This window comes from Passer montanus, unplaced genomic scaffold (assembly GCF_014805655.1).
Source record: "Passer montanus isolate IOZ18808 unplaced genomic scaffold, ASM1480565v1 scaffold2, whole genome shotgun sequence".
NCBI classification, from domain to species: Eukaryota; Metazoa; Chordata; class Aves; order Passeriformes; family Passeridae; genus Passer; species Passer montanus.
Window position 1 is genome coordinate 21,934,550 of NW_024366591.1, and position 22,334 is coordinate 21,956,883.

Consider the following 22,334-nt stretch of genomic DNA (forward strand, 5'->3'; position numbering starts at 1 on the left):
AAACCCTCTGTATTTGGGCAGGAACAGGTTAGTTATGAGGTGTTACATGGCATTTCCACCATACCCACTCTGGAGCGTACTTGAATTGACGGCGGCGCAGTGGCCGGTGTGCTGTGGCAGGAACACCTTACCTGATGCGCATTCCGTGTGTCTGGCTGCAGGAGCTGGCTGGGGCACGGGGACAGGGCCGCGCTCCCTTTGCAGGGCAAGGTGTGCTGGGCTGCCCATGAGCTCCGTAGAGCAGCTTACTTGAAATTTATTTGAAACGCAAAGATGGAAATGAAATGGATCACTCCGAGTGCTAACCGGTGGGTTTTCCTTCCTGTTGGTCTGTAACGAGTCCATCGTTCGGGCGTCAGCTGAAACACGAGGCTCAGCGGAGCTTTCTCCCTATTAAAAGAAAATGGGAAAATTAGAAAATGGGAATTTGTCCGTGGTGCTCGGCACTGGCCCGTGAGGAGCCAGCCGTGCCCGGCAGCGCGGGGTGGCTGAGCTGAGCTGAGCTGAGCTCGGTGTGCGGTGCCCCGCACGGGCGCGCAGGGGTTACAGCGCGCTGCCGCTCCCCGCCGGGGCGGGCGGGAGCCGCCGCCGCTCCATCCGGGAGCGGCAGGAGCCGCGCGGGGCAGGCCGGGATCTGCCCATATCCGGGCGGCTCCGCGGCGGGGACACTGACAAAATGGCGGCGCCGAACTGAGCGGCCCGAGGCGGCGGCGGGCGCTGGCGGAGGGACCGAGCGGGCGCTGCCGGCATCGCCGAGGGGCGGAGGAAGGGCGGAAGGAAGGGAAGGGCCGCGGCCGGTCGGCGCCGCGCGGGCGGGGCCGAGCTCCGAGCGCCCGGGGCGCTGCCGCCGCCTTCTCGCCTCAGGTAGAGTCCGCCGTGCGCGGGGCCGGAGGGGTCGGGGCGGTAGCGGGCCCGCTCCGGCTCGGCCCGGCGTGCCGGGCCCTCTGCGGGACGCAGCCGTGGCAGGAGCCGCCTCGGGTCACGGCCCGGGGCCGGCGCGGCGACAGAAGCGCAGGTGTCCCAGCGGGGCACGTTCGGGATACTCCTCCCGGCAGTGAAACCCTCCTGGCCTGCGTGGTCCTTGGGCGGCCGGCTCCTGCTGTCCTGCAGCCACCCGTGCCGGCCTGGGGCAGCGCAGCCGGGACTTGGCTGCCCCGCCGTTGTCAGCCGTGAAGATCGCTCCAGGTGCGCCTGAAGTGACTCCTGCTGCTCCCGGGAGTGCATGTGTGTGTCCTTCTAAGAGCTGTGTCCTGCTGAAGGAGATAGCAGAGCGTGAGAATGGAAACAAACCGAGTGAATGCACAATGTTCCTAGTGTTCAGCTGGCCTCTGGCTCTTTCCAGCTCTGGCTTCTCTGACCTTATGTAGTTGTGCTTTTGTGCTAATTTCGAGGTCCAGTTTTCTCCTCATCCTATGGAAACTTTTAGCATCGGAAATGCATCCTTTGGGAAATTGCTGTTGCAGCTCAATGACTTGTTACCTGAAAGAGAAGCCTCCTTTAGTTGTTCTGAACCAAGTCCTTGCAAACTTAATTTTTTGACTTGTGAAGTCTCTGTTATTTTCTTTGTCCCTAGCAGTGAAACATTGTGATTATGTATAAAATAAGCTGTTAGAATATTTACATGAGGGAGGATACCTAGATACGTTAGTATGTCATGCTCACTACTCAGTTGGAAATATGGGCATTGAAAGTATTTTTATAAGGAATTTTAAAGTTAGATTTAAAAAGCTGTGTATTTTTTTCCCTCAGAAAATCATGGGAGTCATTGACAGTTGCGTGTTGCCAGGCAGAGCATTACAGACTGGTTTGAGTTGGAAGGGACCTTAGAGATAATCCAGTTCCAGCTCCCTGCTGCTAGACCAGGTTGTTCAAGCCTCATCAGGCCTGGCCTTGAACACTTCTGAGCTTTTGTTCAAGCACTTATTTATAGAAATCCAATCTTTTATGATTATAATGTAAAAAAAAAAAAAAGAAAAAAAAAGAAAGCCTAAGGTGAGTTTTTTTTTTCCCTTACTGTTTGACCTGTAAAAGAAAATGCTGTATTCCCATATTTTGAAAAGAGGTTAAACATTATTTTCTTCATAACTTTAGGGAAGAGAATTTAATCGGCAAGAACAGCTGCATTAACAAACAGATTATTTAAGGGCACAAAACTACAGGAGAGAATAGACATCAGTTCCCATGGATACAGTTGGTGTTTGGTAGTTAGAAGTACAAAGTTGAGATCCATTTCTTACTCAGCATTTAACACTCTCTTCCTTTAAAATGTGTGCAAATGTCTATAAGCAGAGGTGACCTGTGAATTTTGAGATTCATATATAAAGCAACATGAACTGTAGTAATTCCTGTTTTCTGGAGGACTAATTTAATTTGTATTCTAAGAATTAAGACTTAGTTTCACATGTACATGCTGGTACCCATCAGTGCTGCCAAAAGGAACAATCCACCAAAAAAAAGTGATTTATTTGGGTAAGTTCCAAACAGTTACAGTGTCTGTGGTAAGTGGTGGGAGATAAGTGGCTGGTTTACACTCCTAAACCTAAACTGCTGCTAAAAATTTAAGTTCCAGTGCAGCTTTCTTTCCCAAAACTGCTCCTGATTTATGATTTTGGTCTCCTGCTAATTTAACCTTGATTTCTCTTTGGGGGTGTTGGATTTATCTATCCCAGCTACCCGAGATGTAACCATGAAGTGAATACTGCAATACCAGATGAAATTGGAAAAATATGTAGGTGCAAGACCCCTGTTTTCTCCTGAATTCCAGGCCTTTGGAATTTGTTAAAAACTTATGTAGGGGTATTTTGTCAAGTTCTTACTTCATTTTCTTTGGGAAAAGTTCTTTTTTTGAAAAAGTATTTTCAGTGTAGTCTTAAATGTGGCATGTTTGGAAAATTATTTTGAAAGTGGCCAAAATTAAATTACATTTTAATAGCTCTCATGCTGTACTTTCTGCTGATTTCTGGATTTCTTAATCCTTTGGGCAAAATTTCACTGCTAATTATTAAAATTCACTCATGTCTGATGATCACTTCCTTATTCAGTAAGCACTGAAGAACTATAAGCTATCAGACTGTATTAAACATATAACTACCCTGCTACACTCATCTCAGGCTTCAAAACTATCACAGTGCAAAGAAGGCTTGGGGATGCAGTTATACCTCTTAAGATTTAGCAAGTTTTAGAAGAGAAATTCTGTTGTTTCTAAAATGGTTCTTCAAGGGGAATAGGATTAAGTGGATATCTATGAAGTGTTTCTTTTCACAGTCCTCATTTATATATTACTTTCAAGCTTTCAGGTATTATTCATATAAGGGTAGCATGAGTATTTAATTAATATAATTTGCATGTGTTTCAGAGAGTTCCTTTTCCTATTAACTTGTCATATTCTTCCTCAATTGCTGAATCACCAATTGGTTTGTGACAGTGCAAGTATTATAGAAATGAATCCTGAATGAAGAAAGAGTGACTTTTGTGTAGACTGTGTAAAATTTTGATGCTCCTTTAAGTTATGTCTAATATGAGAAATGCTTAGCAACACAGCAGTAAAGGAGCACTGTGAGTTGGACTTCAGCATTTTTGTTGCCTCTGAAGAAAAGACAGAGCTGAAACATTTAGTTTATCTTGCACCCTCTTAGTAACTGATCTTCCTCTGTGAAGCACTAGAGACTGACAAAGTTTAATTTCATGATACTCTAAAGAGGCAAATGCTCTGCAGTTTCTTCAATGTTTCACTGTGGTTGCTTTATCCTTTGCCATGCAGTTGCAGTAATAATTAGTGCCCAGCCTGAACACAGAGATTTGAGTTCTCTGCAGACACGGGGCTCTTTCCCTGATGAGTCAGCGCCTTCAAAATGCAAACGTTTTTTATTTGGCTTTTGGCAGAAAATTCTGTTTCCCTTACCAAATGTCATAGCTATGCTCTCAGCGAATTTGATGCTTGAGTTGTTAAACAATTTTACAGTAAAAAAGTCTGATTAAAATTTTCTTTGTTTCTCTTCCTGCACTCATTTTCCCTTATGTAAAATAAATTTAAAAATTACTTAACTATTGATGAAGACTGGTTCAAGGAGACTGAGCTAACAGACTGTGAAAGTCTCAGAAACTGAACCCTTAAGCAGATGAAAATGGCAGATGATACAAGAAGTCATAAAGTTGCATGTGATGAGCCAGGCTAGTGTTTAATTTTAACAAATGTGACTGCTAGAGAACGGATAAAATCACTGTAATTACGTGCTCTTACTGGTGTACTTCTCACTCCCCTCTTTTGCTGGAGCTGGATGTTAGAATCATTGAACAGCAAGGTTATTTGATCCATATCCTGAGTAGAAGAGTTGTCTCTTCTGGCTACAAAGGTGTTGATAGGGAGAACATTGGTGACAAATGGACACAGGAGAGGAGGAAGGCAAAGAAGCAGTGCTGGCACACACCAGTGATTCATATCTGCTCTGGAAAGCTTTGTCCACCACACGGAGCTCTTCACTATGCCCACATCCTTTGCAATTCAGGACCGTTTAGACTTGAGGCACCTAAAACATTAGTTGTTAACAGACAGTTAAAAACCCAACATGGTTTGTAAATCAGTTTGAGTAAAGACTGCCTGAAGAATTCGCTTAGCATGCTTTTGGTATCTGTGAAGGCAGTGAACGTTTCACTGCTCCAGTGCTACATTGTGAATTTTTTTACTGCTCTGTTAAATGTGCTTTGTTTTGTTTTGTTAACAGAATAGCAGTTTTGGGTTGTGACAAACTCCAGCACTACAGGAACCAAGGTTTCACACTGAAGAGCCACTGCTTTCAAAAGTTCTGACATCAGCCAGTCTTCCTTGAATTCTGGTGTGTGCGAGTCCTTGGTGGAGGTTGCATATATACATGTTTTCATGAAGAGAAGTGAGAAGCCAGAAGGTTATAGACAAATGAGGCCTAAAACTTTTCCTGCCAGTAATTATACTGGCAGCAGCCAGCAGATGCTACAGGAAATACGAGAGAGCCTCAGGAATTTGCCTAAACCCTCAGATGCTGCTAAAGCTGAGCACAGCATGGGCAAGATGTTACCTGAAGATCCTAGACAAGGCCGAAATCCCCCCAAATTTGTAACATATCATAAGGTTTTGCAGGAGATAAGAAACTCACTTCTGCCTTTTGCAAATGAAACAACCTCAGCTGTCAAAGGAACGTCAGAAGTTAATCGACAAATGCTGCAAGACTTGCAAGCTGCTGGCTTTGATGAGGTGAAGTGTTTTATTTTGAAGATATGGTGTTCTGCTAGCTATAAACTATTAATGCATGTTGGGGTGTTGGTCAGGGAATGTTTGAACAACATGATAAGCAAAAAGCTTCAAAATCTGTTAGGTTTCTGATTAGGACATGAAACTGGTAATAGTGGGAGATGTAGAAGAAGTCTAGAAGGATTTAGCGAGACTTGGCTTTGTTTTTTAAAGCATCTTGTCCAGATTGTTCTTATGTGGTAGGTTGTTTTAATTATTTATATAATTTTAGGCAGAGAGGACTGGACTCTCTAGAACATGGATTTTGTCTCTGATACTCAAAGTAACTTTGGATTGTGCTCAATTAAAATAGGTTGATGAAATAATGGCCGTTCTAAATTGAAAGGCAATACCAAATATTTTGGAAATTACTCTGAAATATGGTTTCCAGAAAGGAAAAATGAGTGCACTTACAGCTCCTGTGTTTTTACTGGGACCTGCACATAATATAAATCACACTTTTTTTCATGCCTTCTTTGTAAACCTGGGTACAAAAGCATGTTTAAAAAAGAGCTAGCAAACCACTCGTCTTTCCAAAGGAAAAAGGCACAGTACCACAACACGGATTAACTTTTCAGGCATGCACTGCTTGCAATAGTGACCAGCTCATGAGTTCTGCTCTCTGTGATGCTTTGGTATTTACAGAGATCTACCTCTACCAAGAGTGAGCTTCTCCAAAACTACCAATTGGATTTTCTTCAACAGCATCCCAGTGTCAAGTGCTGATAGTGGCTTTTCATGTTCCTTTCACTTGATCAAATACACAGTCCAGACTGTGTGTCAGGAGGAATGGAAGGATTTTATTATGATGAATGATTTCTGTAATAATTTGCTCCAGCTCTGTGATTCATTGCTGGGTTTGAGGAAGTATTTTCATTGTTGTTGTGTGGGATTTTGGGGCAAAGAGGGGTGTGCATTTGTTTTTTCAAAGTAGATTGGTTCTCAGCTCCATTTTTACAGATTTGAACCTGCAGCTGGTTTTGCAAACTGAAGGTTGTGGTATGTGGCTGGACAATAAATTAGAAAGGTATCTTAAGTTGGTATTTGTGTTGGATCCTTTCTATCTTGAAGCCTTTTGCTTCTACCCTTTGTTCTTGGATAAAACTGCAAATTCCCATGACATTTGTGATTATATGGGGGTTTTTTCAGGCACAGTGCCAGCATAAGCCCTTTCTGCCATGTGTTAACCTACAGTTTGTTGCCACAATAGCCCATATGGCACTGATCCACATACGCCCTAGGAACAGATACAGCTGAAATAGGAAAGCATTTCTCTTGGTCAAGAAGTTTCAGACTGTATTGAATTTTTTTTTTCCAAATGAAATATCAGCCAATGTTCTTGTTATTTCCCCCCACCTCTCAGGTAATAGGCAGCATTAAGGGGTAAAGTGGAACAGACAGATATCAATAAGTATCAGGTGTGTGTATATAGATAGTTTTATGTATGTATGTATAATAATCAGGGTAGAATAGTGTTCATTGTATTGGAGGCTTTTTTATCCTAAATATCTTACAGAAAACCTCTTTTTCTTACTATGGTTCAAGTTAAATCATCATATGTTCTGTGTATAGTGATACTCTTTAAGACATTGACTACTTCATATCACATAGGTGACCAAATTTTTGAGCTGAAAATGCTATGTCTACTTTTTCTAATATCAGCTGGTCCGTAAAGATTGCGACAACTTTATTGTACAGGGCTTTTTATTATAAAGTTCTTTTTTAAGGGTTGTATGACCAAACTGTTCTAGGAATAGCAAGATGACATAATTTACATCGGACTGCAGTGCTTCAACTGGTTAACTTTTCTTCTGAACATCCAGATTGCAGTACTATTTCGGATGATGTCTTCTGGAGAAGACATTTTAAAATTATTTCTAAAACAATTGAGAGAAATTTATACTTTGTAAAATCATCTTAGTAAAATTAATGGAGGATATTTGGCTAAATAACCATGATTTTTGGTATTTTTTGTGATTTTCTTGTAAACAATTTTTTGTATGTAATTTTCTCTTTAGGATATGGTTATACAAGCTCTTAGACAAACTAACAACCGTAGTATAGAGGCTGCCATTGAATTTATAAGTAAAATGAGCTACCAGGATCCTCGTCGGGAGCAGATGGTTGCAGCAGCAGCAAGACCTGTAAACGCAGGTATGAAACCACCAGGTAGGTGTATCCATGGTGACTCAGTAACTCACTGAGTGTATTCTTATAGGTGAAACATAGAACATAGTAAATTTTGTTTTCACGTGCTCACAGTAGAACAAAAATGCTCAGATACAGTTTTTTTTGCTTTTAAAAAGAGCATTTTGTATATCTGATGTAATCCTTCTGAAAGACAGGTCCATTTGACATGATTTTCTTAAGCATTGTTTTGTAACTGCATGGTTTTATTACTGTGCATAAACATTTTATACAAGGAATGGCATTCAGATTTCGTTTTGGTAATTTCTCTTACCTTGCTGATGTGGTGCCTGTGTTTTGTTCTGTGTCAAGCACCACGTAGAAATAAGTGCTGAGCATGAATTCTTCTTTAAATTTTTTGCCTCTCTTCACACACACTCCCACACAACAGCATTCTGTATGTGTATTTTTGTTTATGTATTTGTGTGTGTATTTACATACCATGTAACTACGATATTTGTATTTTAGGATGTGATGTTTCAGGATCGCTCTCTAATTAATTTCCTGCTTGGTTCCAGCTTTTGTTTCTATAGTTTTTAAGGCAAGCTTCATGTTCTTAGAGATTTTGGAGGATAGAATGTGTCTTTATTAGCAGAGTCAGAATTTTGCCACTTGCTATTATTGCTTTCTAAACAGATGCTAGCACATTTTTAATATAACTTGATGCCTTTTTAGTAGCATACACCTAAGAAAAGAGTAACTTTAAAATGCAGCAGAAATACTGAACTTTTATTTGACTAAAGTTGGGTGCTAAGTTGCTAGCACTGGAGTTAGGTTTTAAATCAACAGTATAGGTAGGAGGAAAAATTAGTGAGGAGTTGCAAAGAACAGTGTAATTTTCCTTTTGTGTGTTAAGCAGGATTAGTTGGTTCTTGTATGAAGTTCAGAGGTAAATTCCACCATTTAGACATAGTTTTCATTGTTACCTGCAAAAATACAGTAATTAACATGTTCTTTAAGTGAGAACAGGGTGATTTTCAGCAGTTAAAGTACTGCATCTGTTTACACATATTTTAATGTTAACATTATAAAAAACACAGTAAGATTGCCTGTATCATCAGTTCCTTGTGTATTTTGTTTATATGATGCAAAATAGCATCTGCAAAGTAAATATATAGCAGGGTTTTGCTCTGTAAATTTTGCATTCATACAGTTCTAATTCTTGCCTCTCTATCTACAACACTTTTACTCAAAAAGATACAACTTTTAAAATTAAAGTACTTAGTCAAATTCTGCCTCATGGGAATGTAACAAGTCTGGGTGGTCTGTATGCATGTAAGGGTGCAAGCCATGATTTTACAGCATTCAGTTAAATTTTAGTTAAAGAATGCTAAGTGTTTTGCAAGTGTTAACTGAAAAGGATAGCAACATGTATTATAATAATGTATTTTTCCTTGCTATTACTTTTTTAATACTTGTGCTGAACATTCTGAGAGTTTCTTGCACACATGATTAAAAATACATTATGTGACTACTAATTTGCACGCTACCATTTTTTTCAATTAACTTTTACATTTTTACTGAAGCAAAATGCATTTTCAGAAAAGTGATTTCTAAAAAATCACTTTCTGGTATTACATTTTTGTAGTTTCAGTGTGGGGTTTTTTTCCTCTAAAATGTACACTGAGCGTATTAGCATGCAGTGCTGTGTATTACTAGAAAAAGTTTTCATAAGGAAGTACAGTGGATTATATTGTATTGTGTCAGAGAGTTCAAGTCCTGTTTCTCTAGTAATTAACACAGAAGAACAAAACATTCAAAGCAGTAAATAGGAATAATTTCCAATAATGTAAATGCTGTGTTTTCTTCTCGTGGGAGCAGGGGCTGTCCAGCAGTCAGTTAACCGCAAGCAGAGCTGGAAGGGGTCGAAGGAGTCCCTGGTTCCTCAGCGGCACGGCCCTTCCCTGGCAGAGGCCGTGGTTTATCGCTCCGAAAGCCCCAGCTCGCAGCCTGACGTAGGAAGGCCCTTATCTGGATCTGGCATTGCGGCGTTTGCTCAGGCTCATCCTGCCAATGGACAGAGAGTGAATCCCCCTCCTCTACCGCAGATAAGGAGTGTCACTCCTCCTCCTCCGCCTCCTCGGGGGCAGACACCCCCTCCAAGGGGGACTACTCCTCCACCTCCTTCCTGGGAGCCAAATTCTCAAACAAAGCGGTACTCTGGAAACATGGAATATGTGATCTCCCGTATTTCTCCGGTGCCACCAGGAGCGTGGCAGGATGGTTATCCACCTCCACCTATGAATCCGCCTCCTATGAATGCATCCGCACAGGGTCAGAGAGGCATGAGTGCTGTCCCCATTGGCAGGCAACCAATAATCATGCAGAGTTCTGCCAACAGCAAATTTAGTTTTCCCTCAGGAAGAGCTGGAATGCAAAATGGCAATTGTCAGGCAGAATTCATAGTTCACCAGAATGTGGTGTCTGGAAATTCGGTGAGTCGCCAGCCACCCCCATACCCAATGAATCCAAATAACAGGCAGAGTCCCACAGCACTACAGATGCAGGCAGGAGGATCTGCTCCTCCTTCAGCTTACACTAATGGGAGCATTCCTCAGGCAATAATGGTGCCAAACAGAAACAGTCACAACCTGGAACTTTACAACACCAATGTAGCTGGAATACCTGCATCCTGGTCACAGCCTTCCCCCGTGCAGCCGCAGTCGTCGCCGGGCAATGGGCACGACATGCCTGCGTGGCAGCCCAGCATTCCCGTGCGCTCAAACTCCTTCAACAACCATCACGGCAGCAGGCAGAGTCACTCTGGCAGCTCCCAGCCCTCGGCCACCACAGTGACAGCCATAACGCCAGCTCCCATTCAGCAGCCAGTGAAAAGCATGCGAGTGTTGAAACCAGAGCTGCAGACTGCCTTGGCACCCTCTCACCCTTCCTGGATGCCGCAGCCCGTGCAAACTGTTCAGGCCATTCCCTTCTCCGATGGTCCCTCTACCAATATGGCAGTTATGTCTCCTGTTGCGGAGGCTCCGAATTACCAGGGTCCCCCACCACCTTACCCTAAACACTTGTTACATCAGAATCCTTCTGTCAATCTGTATGAGGCAGGACCCAAGCTCAACAAGGAGGAGCCACCTCCTTTATCCAGGGAGGATGAGAATGAAAAGAATTACGAATGTGTTGATTCAACAGATAAAGAGAAGAAACAAATTACAACCTCACCTGTTCCTGTTAGAAAAAACAAGAAAGATGAAGAAAGAAGAGAGTCTCGCATTCAAAGTTATTCCCCTCAAGCTTTTAAATTCTTCATGGAGCAGCATGTGGAGAATATACTGAAGTCACACCAGCAACGTTTGCACCGGAAAAAGCAACTAGAGAATGAAATGATGCGGGTAAACTCTTCCTTCTTTCTAAATCTATGACCAAACTGTTCTTGTGTTACTTTTATAAGATATTTCTTAATTGTAGAATTAAATAGTACAGATAAGTAGAAGATTTAGAACTGTGGTATTGAAGTCTATTTTTAATCTTTGTATTTGAGATGTGGCAAGTTTCTTCCGTGTCTTGGTTATGTATTTAATTTTCTTCTTAGAAATTGATTTTTAAGTAAGTTTTTTGGATGTCCAAAGGTAATTTGTATGGCCTACATACAGTAAGGTGGCAGAAGCAAAACAATTTTTACATGAACTGAGATGTAGCTACATGGCTCATAGCTTTTTGGTATGGGTTCTACTTAATCCTGATTTTTGAGTTATAGGCAGTATTTTAATGATTTTAAAAAATATTTATATTTTTTTAAATAAGTACTGAAGGTACAAGCAAACTGGAGTCAAGTTGCAGGCTGGCTAGTACTCTTATACAGACATGCAAAGTGATATTTTTTACATTCTGCAGTTTGTTACCAGTAAAGATAGTTTTTTAAAGTTCAAATTAAAAAAAACCCAACATTTAAAAGTTAGTTGGCGTTTTTTTAAGAATGAAAGAGATGGTGTCTTTTGTCTAATTATTTTGTAATCTGCACTGTAAATGTATCTGCTTAAACAAGAGCAATTGAAGGGCATAATTATAAAACAAATACCTGTGAAATCAACTTTTTTGTGCCTGCATGGACTCAGTGGTCTATTTCCAGTATTTCGGTATTCTGTTAAACCAAATCAAAAGGGTAAAAATTGAGTTGACAAACATATGTCATTTCAAAAGAGAAAACAGTGAGAAGTAGTGAAACTAAGATTTGCAGAAAGATGAAATTGAGATGTGTCACACAAATATATTTCTTAAAAATTGTAGTTGAAAGTTTGACATAAGTATGATGTTCTTTTTTATTTATTCAATGACAGTATGTATTTGGCTTATACCACTTTCTTGACATGCTGTTTTTTAAATCTGTGTTTTCTTACTCTTTGAAAATTCTTACTGTAAGCTGTAGTCTTTTGTAAGTGTTTGCTTAATCACGAATATGTAAATGTTAGCAAGATTTCATCCTGGAACTCTTACTAGATCTTTATTCTTAGTCTTCTCTCTTTCCTTTTTCACTTCACTAACAGCTGATTTAAACTGTTAAGGTGTGGGAAGCTTTCCTGAACTCTGTAGCCTCCATCCCTGTGTAGACAAGTAAGATTCTGAAGCAACAGTGTTTCTTAAGAATAGCATGATCCCTTTTTGGAGGGCTTTGCATGCAATCCTGCATCAAAATTAAGCATGAATTTGCTTTGGCTATTTTTGAGTACTTAAATGTAAGATTATAATGAATGTTGATTTGCAAACTTCACTTTTCCTTCTTACTGTGTTGTGTTCTGTAGTATCTCAGAATAAGTATTACTTATATGAGAGCACTGATACAACTTTTCTTGGTATTTTTCTTGTGCTTTTAAAGCACCTTAGTAGGGGTATTTTATAATATTTATAATATGAATGCTAGAGTTTTAATAGTTCATACTGGATTTAAAGCTGCCATGTTTGATTACAGTCTGGAGGGTGGAAGATGAGTTATTGTGCTGCAGCAGACCTCTCCTTTTTCATAAGCATACAGGAGAGGAATGCCACAACAATGAAGTATATTTTGGGCCTTCATGAGAAGGAGAATGAGAAATTGTTTATTTTCAGAAAGTTTTAAGAAGTATTGAATCCCTTCTTTTCTGCCCTTTAAATTTTGAAAGAAAAAACCTCAGAATGCATCCCTGTGAAAATACCTGCTTCCACTGGATGCTGTATTTCTAGCATACATGACATATTTCTGTGGTGTCAGGTCTCCTAGGAGTTGAGTGGTCTCAAAAGTGTTGTGTTTTCTAACAGTATTTTCTTTAATAGGTGACATATAGTAACTTGTAAAAGGATTTTTAAGATATTGAATGATATCTAATTGAATTGTTTTTGCCTTTTTTGTCAGTCACATCTATTATATTTTGTTTCAAGTTATGTTGGAAGTCAGGCAAGGCCAAAATCATCTATGAACATACTTAGTCCTATTGTTGGTTCTGAATACTGCTATGCAGACAGTATCTCACATATTTGAGGCTTTAAAGAGATGGAAGCAGCAAGACTTGGTATCAAGAATCGATAAGATGTTACAGTAAGAAAGGGAAACCTTTTAGAATAGTGCTTGAGTACAGTTGAGATATTTGCAGGGGTTCAGTGTGGCCATGTTTGACTTTGTGATCTACATGTCCATGAAAAAATAAGGAAGTATGCTATAGGTTGAACTTGGAAATCATTGGTGTGGGATGGTGATTTCAAGCCAGGTAGGCAGATAAAATAATTGAGACGCTGTGAGAAAAGTAGCATGTAATAATTTGAAAATGCTGTCAGAGTACAAAAAAAGGAATGGGCATCAGGGTATGTGGCAATAGTGCCACAGAGGAAAAATAGAAAAAAATTGAAGACCGATTCTATTCACATAAAACAAAGAAGAAGGATTATTCTGATTCCAGGCCCTGAAATTTGCCAAGAAAAAATGGCACCAGAATTGAATAGAACTCTTAAGGGAATTGAAACCAGAAAAAATACACCAGGAGGGCACACAGGTTGGAGTACAACGAGAGTGATCAATGTGGTTCTTGTAGATAAGGGTTTCCACGCTGTAGGTGATGAGTTTTGTGTGGTCTGGGAGTGTTTCAGCTGCCAGAATGTTGGTGGCATTGGCTGGAACACCAGGGATGTTCAGTCAAGATAGGGATATGTACACAGATAGGAGCCAAGAGAAGATCCTGTTGGGAGGAATGAGCCACTTCAGAAGGAGGTGCTGTGCTCAGCTGGTTCCTAGGCAGAGTGGAGAGCAGTGGTGAGAGTGTGAGCAAAGTCCTGCTGGAAAGGGGTGCGTTGTGTGATAAGGGGAAATATCAGTTGGGGCAGGCAGAGGTGTGGGTGGGCAGCAGGGAGCAGTGCCAGTAGGATGTGTTTTGGGTAGCTACACGTGGAAGTGAGAGAGTGAGAGGGACTGCATACTCCCTCCTGCAGCTGAAATTCTAGAGCGTGGTCAGGAAGTTCAGTGACTTCTGCTCCAGTTAGTCTGCCTTTCCCATGGCAGCTCCTTAGCCCTTAGCAACTTACAGCTCCTAGATGTGTCTTGGCCTTCTTTAACCCTGTAAAGAGAATCAGGGAGGCCGCTGATGCACACTGTTACTCAGATAATATTATTTGCAGTGTTTTTATCAGTAATTTGTAAATTACCTTTCTTAAGAATGTAGTAATCCCTTCTTAGAACCATGGCACCTTGTGCATTTTGCTGTTGAAAATGATCACATTTCAGTTTTTTATCACTCCTATATGTTTTCCTAGAATCCTAATGTGTAAATTAAAACAAAACCAAATCCCTTTAAGTATTATTTCTTGTGCTGTGTATAAGTATTTGGTTTGCTTTGCCTAAGCCTTGTAATTAATTATGAGAAGATCACCACAAATTAAGAGTACTGTTCACTCTTCAGATTTAACTCTGTTTGCTGCACAGGTTGGATTGTCACCAGAAGCCCGGGATCAAATGAGGAAAATGTTGTGCCAGAAAGAGTCAAATTACATTCGGCTAAGAAGAGCTAAAATGGACAAGTCAATGTTTGTAAAAATTAAAACCCTGGGAGTTGGTGCATTTGGAGAAGTTTGCCTAGCAAGAAAGGTGGATACTAATGCTCTATATGCAACAAAGACTCTAAGGAAAAAAGATGTCTTGCTTAGAAATCAAGTTGCTCATGTTAAAGCTGAGCGGGATATCCTTGCAGAAGCTGATAATGAATGGGTAGTTCGCCTGTACTATTCATTCCAAGATAAGGACAATTTGTACTTTGTAATGGACTACATTCCAGGAGGTGATATGATGAGTCTCCTCATTAGAATGGGTGTCTTCCCAGAAAATCTGGCACGGTTCTACACAGCAGAACTGACGTGTGCAGTTGAGAGTGTTCATAAAATGGGCTTCATCCACAGAGATATTAAACCTGACAATATCTTGATAGACCGTGATGGTCATATCAAGCTGACTGACTTCGGGCTCTGTACTGGTTTTCGATGGACCCATGACTCAAAATACTACCAGAGTGGTAAGAGAAATACACGTATTCTTTACAAGGAATTAAATTATAGATGAGTAGAAAGATGACTGTGCTGTTTCCCTTATGAGAAGGTTTAAGTAGGCTTTTCAAAATCCTACTTGATTACTTGAAACAACAGCTGAAGAAAAAGTTGGAACGAAAGACAACTCACAGTTATGAGAGTGGTAAAATACAGATTATGTGATATCTTGGTTTTAGTTTCCAAAAATAAAAACATACCTTCAAAAACAAGGTTTAAATTACTTATGATTAGTTTTTCTCAAAATGTCACGTATCTTAGACCAGACTGTTACACAGTCTCTAGTGAGACGATAAAGATTTAAAATCTTGATTTTTTTTCAATTTAAATGTTAGAGGTTTATGTTTGTGAAAGTGTTAAAACAATATACACGTTATCCACCCAATGTGGTGATGTTAAGAAAAATCTGAAAAGTATCAAGATTGGTATTTTTTATAGTTATGTCAAAAATTAGCTTTAAAAAATTGTGTCCTCAGAGGTTGGTATTTTATATCATAACAAAAAGCAACATCTTGATGTTGATTTCTGTTTTAACTCTCAGATTCAGTATTGAAACTGAAACAGATTCTGTCTTGTAGTACCGAATGCTAATGGATAAAGAAAAAGTGATATTAGATAAGAACTAAAGCAATCCTCCTGAGTTTTGCCATGCTTGTCGCTCCATGGCAGGTGACCACGCCCGTCAGGACAGCATGGATTTCAGCAGTGAGTGGGGTGACCCGGCCAACTGCAGGTGTGGGGATCGGCTGAAGCCGCTGGAGCGCAGGGCTGCGCGGCAGCACCAGCGCTGCCTGGCCCATTCCCTGGTGGGCACGCCCAACTACATTGCACCTGAAGTGTTGTTACGAACAGGTAATCCATCTGCTCGTGCACTGCAGTCTCACTGCAGAGTGGCTGGTTCTCAGGTGTCCTGCTTCACTTCTCCCACACTCCCACTTCTCCCCAGGATGCGATATTTTAACAAAAAAAAAATTGTCAATATGGAAATCTTAAGTACTGAATTCTCTTCTGAACTTTTTTGTTCTTAGAAATTCAAGATTAAAATTATACAAAGGCTTGACTACCTTATTTGAACTTTATTTCAGGTTACACACAGTTGTGTGACTGGTGGAGTGTTGGAGTAATTCTCTTTGAGATGTTAGTGGGGCAGCCTCCTTTCCTGGCACAAACACCACTGGAAACACAAATGAAGGTAACTTTAAAAGTCTGGTATTAGCAGTCTGAAAAAGTCTAGAAACTTACATAATCTTGGTAATTTGTAGTGGAAACTAAGGTGATGCTTGAGAACGCTGCCTACCCAAGCATGTTATAAACTATGGCAATTTTAAACTTTATGTTACTGTGGAGGTGCACTTAATTTATAAAGAGACTTCTAGAATCACATTTGTAACTTATCTGGTCATACAGTAAACATGCCAACTAAAAATTCCATCACATCTTGGCCTTTCACTGTTTGTGTCTGTTCCAGTTGTTATTACTTTTCCCTTTCCCTTCCCTCTTCCAGTAGCTGTGTATTCTTTTCCCACCTCTTAGCTTCCATGCCTGTTTGCCTGCAGAGGATTTCCTTTGGTGGGCAGGCGGAGGAGCTAGTGACAGCTCAGAGCCTTTGGTCCTTTCCTTCCTGAGCCCTTGCTGTTTCAGAGAAAGCATCAAGGCAGTCTTCTGCAAGTGTCATTTTTTGCAGAATTGCTTTTAGGTGGCTCAAATGTACTGCAGTATTGATTTTTTTTTAAGCTTGAAATATCTTTTTTTTATTTTTTTAACTTGAAATCTCTTAGGCTTTACAGTACATCTTATAACTTAAAAGTCATCTGCCTCATCTTTTTAGGATTGTAAACGATGTGCCTAACCTCAGGTCCAGGTGCTGGATTTTATGGTATCTTTATTGGTATATAGCAGGGGTCTTCCATGCCAGACTCTAGTTTAGATTTGGAATGTGAATAAACTTTGCCTCCATTTTGCCAGCTATCCAGACAATGTATTCCTCGTCTTTCTGAAAGAGCAGCTTCACATTTTCCCCTCTACTGTGAAAAACCTTAGACATACTGAATTATTCTTTGTGGTCATTTGTTTTCTTTTGTTGTTTTAATGTATTTTTTTCCTTTTTGTGCAGTTATAAATAACTAACACATCTTTTTGCTTTTAAGGTTATCAACTGGCAAACTGCACTTCATATTCCACCTCAGGCTAAACTGACTCCAGAGGCCTCCGACCTTATTATTAAACTCTGCCGAGGGCCAGAAGATCGTTTGGGCAAAAACGGTGCAGATGAAATAAAAGCTCATCCATTTTTCAAAACAATTGATTTTTCAAGCGATCTACGGCGACAGTCTGCTTTCTACATTCCCAAAATTGCTCATCCTACGGACACGTCCAACTTCGATCCAGTTGATCCAGATAAATTGTGGAGTGATGACGATAAGGAGGGGAACAGAAATGATACCCTTAATGGGTGGTACAAAAACGGAAAACATCCTGAACATGCTTTTTATGAGTTTACCTTCCGAAGGTTTTTTGATGACAATGGCTACCCATACAACAATCCAAAGCCCATTGAGTATGAGTATGGTAGTTCCCAAAACTCAGAACAGCAGTCAGATGATGATGATGATGATGAACAGGCAAGTAGAGGAGTTCAGAGTCGTGATCTGGTTTATGTTTAGTAGAGCAGTAAAAGTCAGAAATGAAATAATCAATTCTGCAGCTTTAGATTTTGAAAAGTCTCTTCCTTTAAGAGAATTGAAAGAATATTGCTAGGGTAAATATGTGTACACTTCTTCTTAAATGCTAAAAAAATTATTTCTTCACTTTCTCTCTCTGTACATTTTGTTTCCCTAAAATGCAGGGAAATCCTTCTTGAGAATTAATTTATTCCAGTGATGTTAATTGTTTAATTTAGAAGAGATTTGATGTTAGGTTAAAAAAAAAACCATTGAATATTGTTATTGGTCCTCTGTACTCTAAGTACTCAAAATAGGAAATATTGATTTTTTTTTCCCTAAGATGCCTGGTATCTATTTATACATATAGTGAATAATTTTAGAGAACAAATCTCTGCTTCAGAATTTTTAATCACAGTTTTTCCATGCATTGACCAAATATAAAACCTACTTTACACTAATAAAGTTCTCTGATACATTTCTGAAGAGGAAAAAAAAAGGCTGCTGTACCCTCACTTCTCACTGTATTTAGCCTTATTATTCACAGTGTTGGAAAAACAGCCGCCTATCTGGTGAAATGTGTCCAGCTGCTGTGGGAGTGGCTTAGTTCTCAGCTTTGAAACAACAAAGTGGCAGTCTTGGCTATAGTGTGATCATAAGATGATAAAACATTAGAACTAGTATTTTATTAAATAGTAATTGGATTTGATGTTAGTAACGCTGTAGCATGTGACTGGTACTCTCAAAGTAGGACTGCTCAGTCAGAAACAACTTGTCTCTTGTCATCAGTTCTGCTATAGATATAAGAGCAAAAGAAGCCTTAGAAACAACACTTTGTGAAATCTAGTTCAGTTTTCTGACTACATCCAAACTGTAAAGTGCATACAGTGCTGCTTTAGTTGGAATTTTTAGTTTGAAAAATAAATTTTAGAGTAGTATCTTTATGATGAATTTGAGATAGTAATGGGAAAAGATTATAAATTATGACTTTTGAGACTTGCTGTGGAGACCCATTTGCCTTGGCTGGAACAGTTTGCTCCTGGTTACACAGGCACTGAGAAGGGCTGTGCTCTGAGCTGGCAGTGCAGTTTCAATGCTCTTTCACAGCCTGGTTCAGAACAGAATTAGGAACTTACAGTTGTGCCTGCTGCCTTCTGCATTACTGTTTCCATAATTTCCAGCAGCAGATGCTCAGATATTTCCTGGGGTCTCATGGTGGGAGAGTACTGAGCCTGTTGGTTATGTGGAGCAGGGATGGGAGCAGCTTCACTGAGACAAGACCAGGAGTTAAGTGCTGAAAGGCAGAAAGAATTATGGTTTTGCCACTATCCTTCTTTTTCCTAAAATAAACACAGTGGGGAAAAAAATGCACTATTTTTAGTAAACTTAATGTCTTTTGAAACATTTCTTCTTCCTTGGAATTGAATTCCAATGGATAATCTAATAACATACACATAAGCATTACTGCTTTCCTAAATTATTTGTGCCATTGCACTGGCATATCTAAACATCATGAAATTGGTGTTCATAGTGTTCTTACAGCAAACATCAGTTACCAGTTTACTTTTCTCACCAAGCTGGTTTGTTTGCTTATGGCCATTTGTTCTCTTTCTGTGCTCCAGTCCAGTGTCTCTGTGCTAGTGCAACTGTCTCTAGTACTGTCCTAAATACTGGATCACTGAAGAAAGTCCTTGTTGGTTAGCATTTGGTGTTTCCTTTCTTGTGAGTGTGATCATTTGAGCGATCCAGTTTCTAGTGTGGTCCAAAAATGATTTATTATATTGACATAACTGGTCAGCAGGTTGGCAGTGAGGAAGCTTCTTAAACGTACTTTGTTACAGAAGAAAATGTTTGTGGAAGTTCACCCCTCTGCTGTGAAGTGTTTATAATGGTTAGAAGATGGTTATGAGAAGTTGTTTTCTCAAACAAGTAGTTAGTTAGTTGCTTACTATAATGAAAATGAGTTTGCAGCTTAATAAAACAATTCCTGTTCTGCCTTTCCCACAGCTGTTGAAATAGAGTAGTTTTTAAGATTAATTTCATTTAGCTTAATTATTATAAAATGGCTGCAGTGCATAACTACTCCATTTTATATACTATGTAAAAAAGATTGCTTTTCATGTAAATAAACTTTAAAGATTATTCTCCTTCATAGTAAGTATCCCAGTAAAACTGGTCTACTTGTCTTGGAGCAAAGTATAATATATTGCTGGTTAAAGGTAATTTAATCAAGCCTGCCTCACCATTTTTGAAGTGTGCAGAGAAAATGTTAATTCATTAAATTGACTCTTAAAATTGCCTTTTCATCTGAGTATATCTCTCCTCTGCCTGCACTATACTATGGTGTATTCCTGTTCAATGCTATTACTGATCCTAGGCAATTTAAAAAGAATTTAAAAAAAGAATAAGTGTCCTGTAAAGGCATTATTGGTCTAAAAAGAAAAGCCAATTGCTTTTATTAAAGTAAATTATTGATTGTTTTAAGGACACGTGGAAGTACTGAAATACTAAATACTCTTTACCCTTTTTTAAACAAATACAGGAAGTGCTCACACCTTTAGAATTTGGTAGATGCTTCTGGCACTTTCTAATATCATGTGTTAGAAGTTGTAATGTTCCTTGTTTGAATTTTGCCACCTATATGCTGCAGTATTATGTATTTCCTTGCAAAAAGTGCAGTTCATTACAGTCCAGGTTCTCTCTGAGAAAGTTAGTTACACATAAATACTGTCACAGCTCTCCAGCATGCTCTTCCTTACCCATGTTTTGAAACTTGATGTTTCATACATAGATTCAGAGTCTGTTGAGATTCTTCATAGTTGCTGCTTAAAACATGGGTGTTTCACTAGTGACCTGCAATGGGGATTGGTTTGTACAGGCAGTGGAGAAGAGAGGCTCCTAGCCAGCAGCTGTGGAATTCTGCAGTAAGTTTTAGTTCAGGTTACCTTTACTTTGTAAAGCATGAAAACAAGTTTCTCTTTTATGTGCCCTTGTATACATAATAATTGTATTTATAAAATGTTCTATAATCCTATAACTTGTACTGTAAATACTATTTGATATTCAGTGGCATTCTATCCTCGGGCAGGCCCTCTTGCTGTATCTTTTCTATCCTCAATTTGTAATAGAATCTATAGAATTTATGGCTAGAAAGTCTCTTTGAGACTGATGTATCTTCCGCTGTTTCAAAAACTGTGAGTGGGAATGATTTATTTAGACTCCTTTTAATATTATTCAGCTGATAGGCAGTGCAGTGGGTGGGTTCTTAGATTATGCTGCTGTCACTGAAGATTCTATTAGGCTTTTGTTTCAGATTTTGTGGGTGTTTCAGATCAGACCTTTAAATCTGTTTGCTTTATTTCAGCCAAAGCAAAAAAAGATAATTAATTGGGTCAATGTCATAGTAAAATGTTTTGGGTGCCTTAAGATGGTCATGATAAAGGCACTATTCAAGTTTACTGATTTATATATATCTATAGAGATATATATAGACATACTCTGTGTGTATATGTATATATAATGTTCTTTTTGTATTATATGACTGTCAGTTCTTTTGGATTCTCCTATTAAATACATAGACCATCCCACAATTCTGCCAAAGTGGATCTTTCATTTATTCTGTGTCTCGCTAGTAAATGTAACAATTTCTACTGTAACACTATCTCATGGCCATAGTAAGTTATTCACCGTTTTTTTGAGTTTTCTTTATTTGTCTCAGTCATGAGTTGGGCATCCCCTTTTGCCAGGCCTCGGCATTCCTGCAATCCAGCTACATGTGTGCCATGTGATCTCTGAATGCCCACTGGCACATTTGGCTCTTAGGGAAATACAGGGTGCTAGCTCTGACCATGATCTCCAAGACTCCTGATGTTCATATGTAAGGAATGTGCATCTTTGGTGACTCTTCCAATAGGTACACTGGAGCATCCATCCTCTTCTTCCAGGAGTGCCAGGTTTCCAGTTTGTCAGTGCCCAGCAATTGAGCAGTGGAGGCTTCCTTGCCCCTGCTGACTGAACACACAGCATGTGTGTTTGACCTGGGGGACGGGATGTGGATGGGTGGGTGCACTGACACCTTCTTAAAAGTTATTTTAGAATAAGAAAAAGAATTACAGCTCTTGTGAGCAGCCTAACTGAATTATTGGCTACTGGTAGTTGGTGACATTCCTCAGTTACAGAAATTGTTCCTGTTTTCTCAGAATCGGTTTCTGTAGTGTAACACTTGATGGAATAATAAGCCCCACACTGGATCTTTATAAGAAGAAGTTAAATCACATCCTTATTTTGGCTATTCAGGCATGAAATGTGAGCATTAGTTGCCCAATTACATTTATTTTTCTGTCATCCTTCACATCCCTCTTCTACAAGTCCCGTTCATGCTGCAACAGCTCTAGTGTTTAACAATAAAATGGTACAAGTGTAACAGCAGGAATACTATTGTACTTGGCTGTCACCTCCTGTTGGTAAGCTGTTCTCAAAAGTATACATGATGATGTTGAGGAGTTCAATTTGTTCGTTTTCTTTCCGTGTCCTCTGCTGCCTCTTTCATCAAAATAAGTAAATCTTATTAATTACTATTATAATTATTGTTTATTATTTATTATGCCTACATTACATACTATGAAGCTGTTCCTTAAGAGGACAATGTATCACAGCTTTCATCTCTGTTTGTCTTTGTGAAAATTCCTGCACATCTCAAAGTGCTAATGCAG

General features: G+C 39.6%; 2 protein-coding genes across 6 annotated transcripts; one reads left to right on the plus strand and one right to left on the minus strand.

Moving 5' to 3' along the window:
* Positions 1–226: 226 nt before the first annotated feature.
* On the minus strand, positions 227–4,688 carry LOC120501432 (splicing factor, proline- and glutamine-rich-like). Its single transcript, XM_039707689.1, has 2 exons — positions 674–4,688; positions 227–390 (listed from the first exon to the last, which is right to left on the minus strand). The coding sequence occupies exons 1-2, from the start codon at positions 1,222–1,224 to the stop codon at positions 246–248; spliced, it is 696 nt and encodes a 231-aa protein (XP_039563623.1). The 5' UTR covers positions 1,225–4,688; the 3' UTR covers positions 227–245.
* On the plus strand, positions 726–21,212 carry LATS1 (large tumor suppressor kinase 1). Of its 5 annotated transcripts, none has more exons than XM_039707679.1 (8): positions 726–864; positions 4,722–5,227; positions 7,282–7,432; positions 9,269–10,797; positions 14,349–14,931; positions 15,632–15,814; positions 16,048–16,154; positions 17,110–21,212. In XM_039707679.1, the coding sequence occupies exons 2-8, from the start codon at positions 4,877–4,879 to the stop codon at positions 17,623–17,625; spliced, it is 3,420 nt and encodes a 1,139-aa protein (XP_039563613.1). In that variant the 5' UTR covers positions 726–864; positions 4,722–4,876; the 3' UTR covers positions 17,626–21,212. The 5 variants fall into 5 exon arrangements, with proteins under 5 accessions (XP_039563613.1, XP_039563614.1, XP_039563611.1 ...); XM_039707680.1 differs by lacking the exon at positions 726–864 and adding an exon at positions 1,050–1,185; XM_039707677.1 differs by lacking the exon at positions 726–864 and adding an exon at positions 1,088–1,224.
* Positions 21,213–22,334: the final 1,122 nt, after the last annotated feature.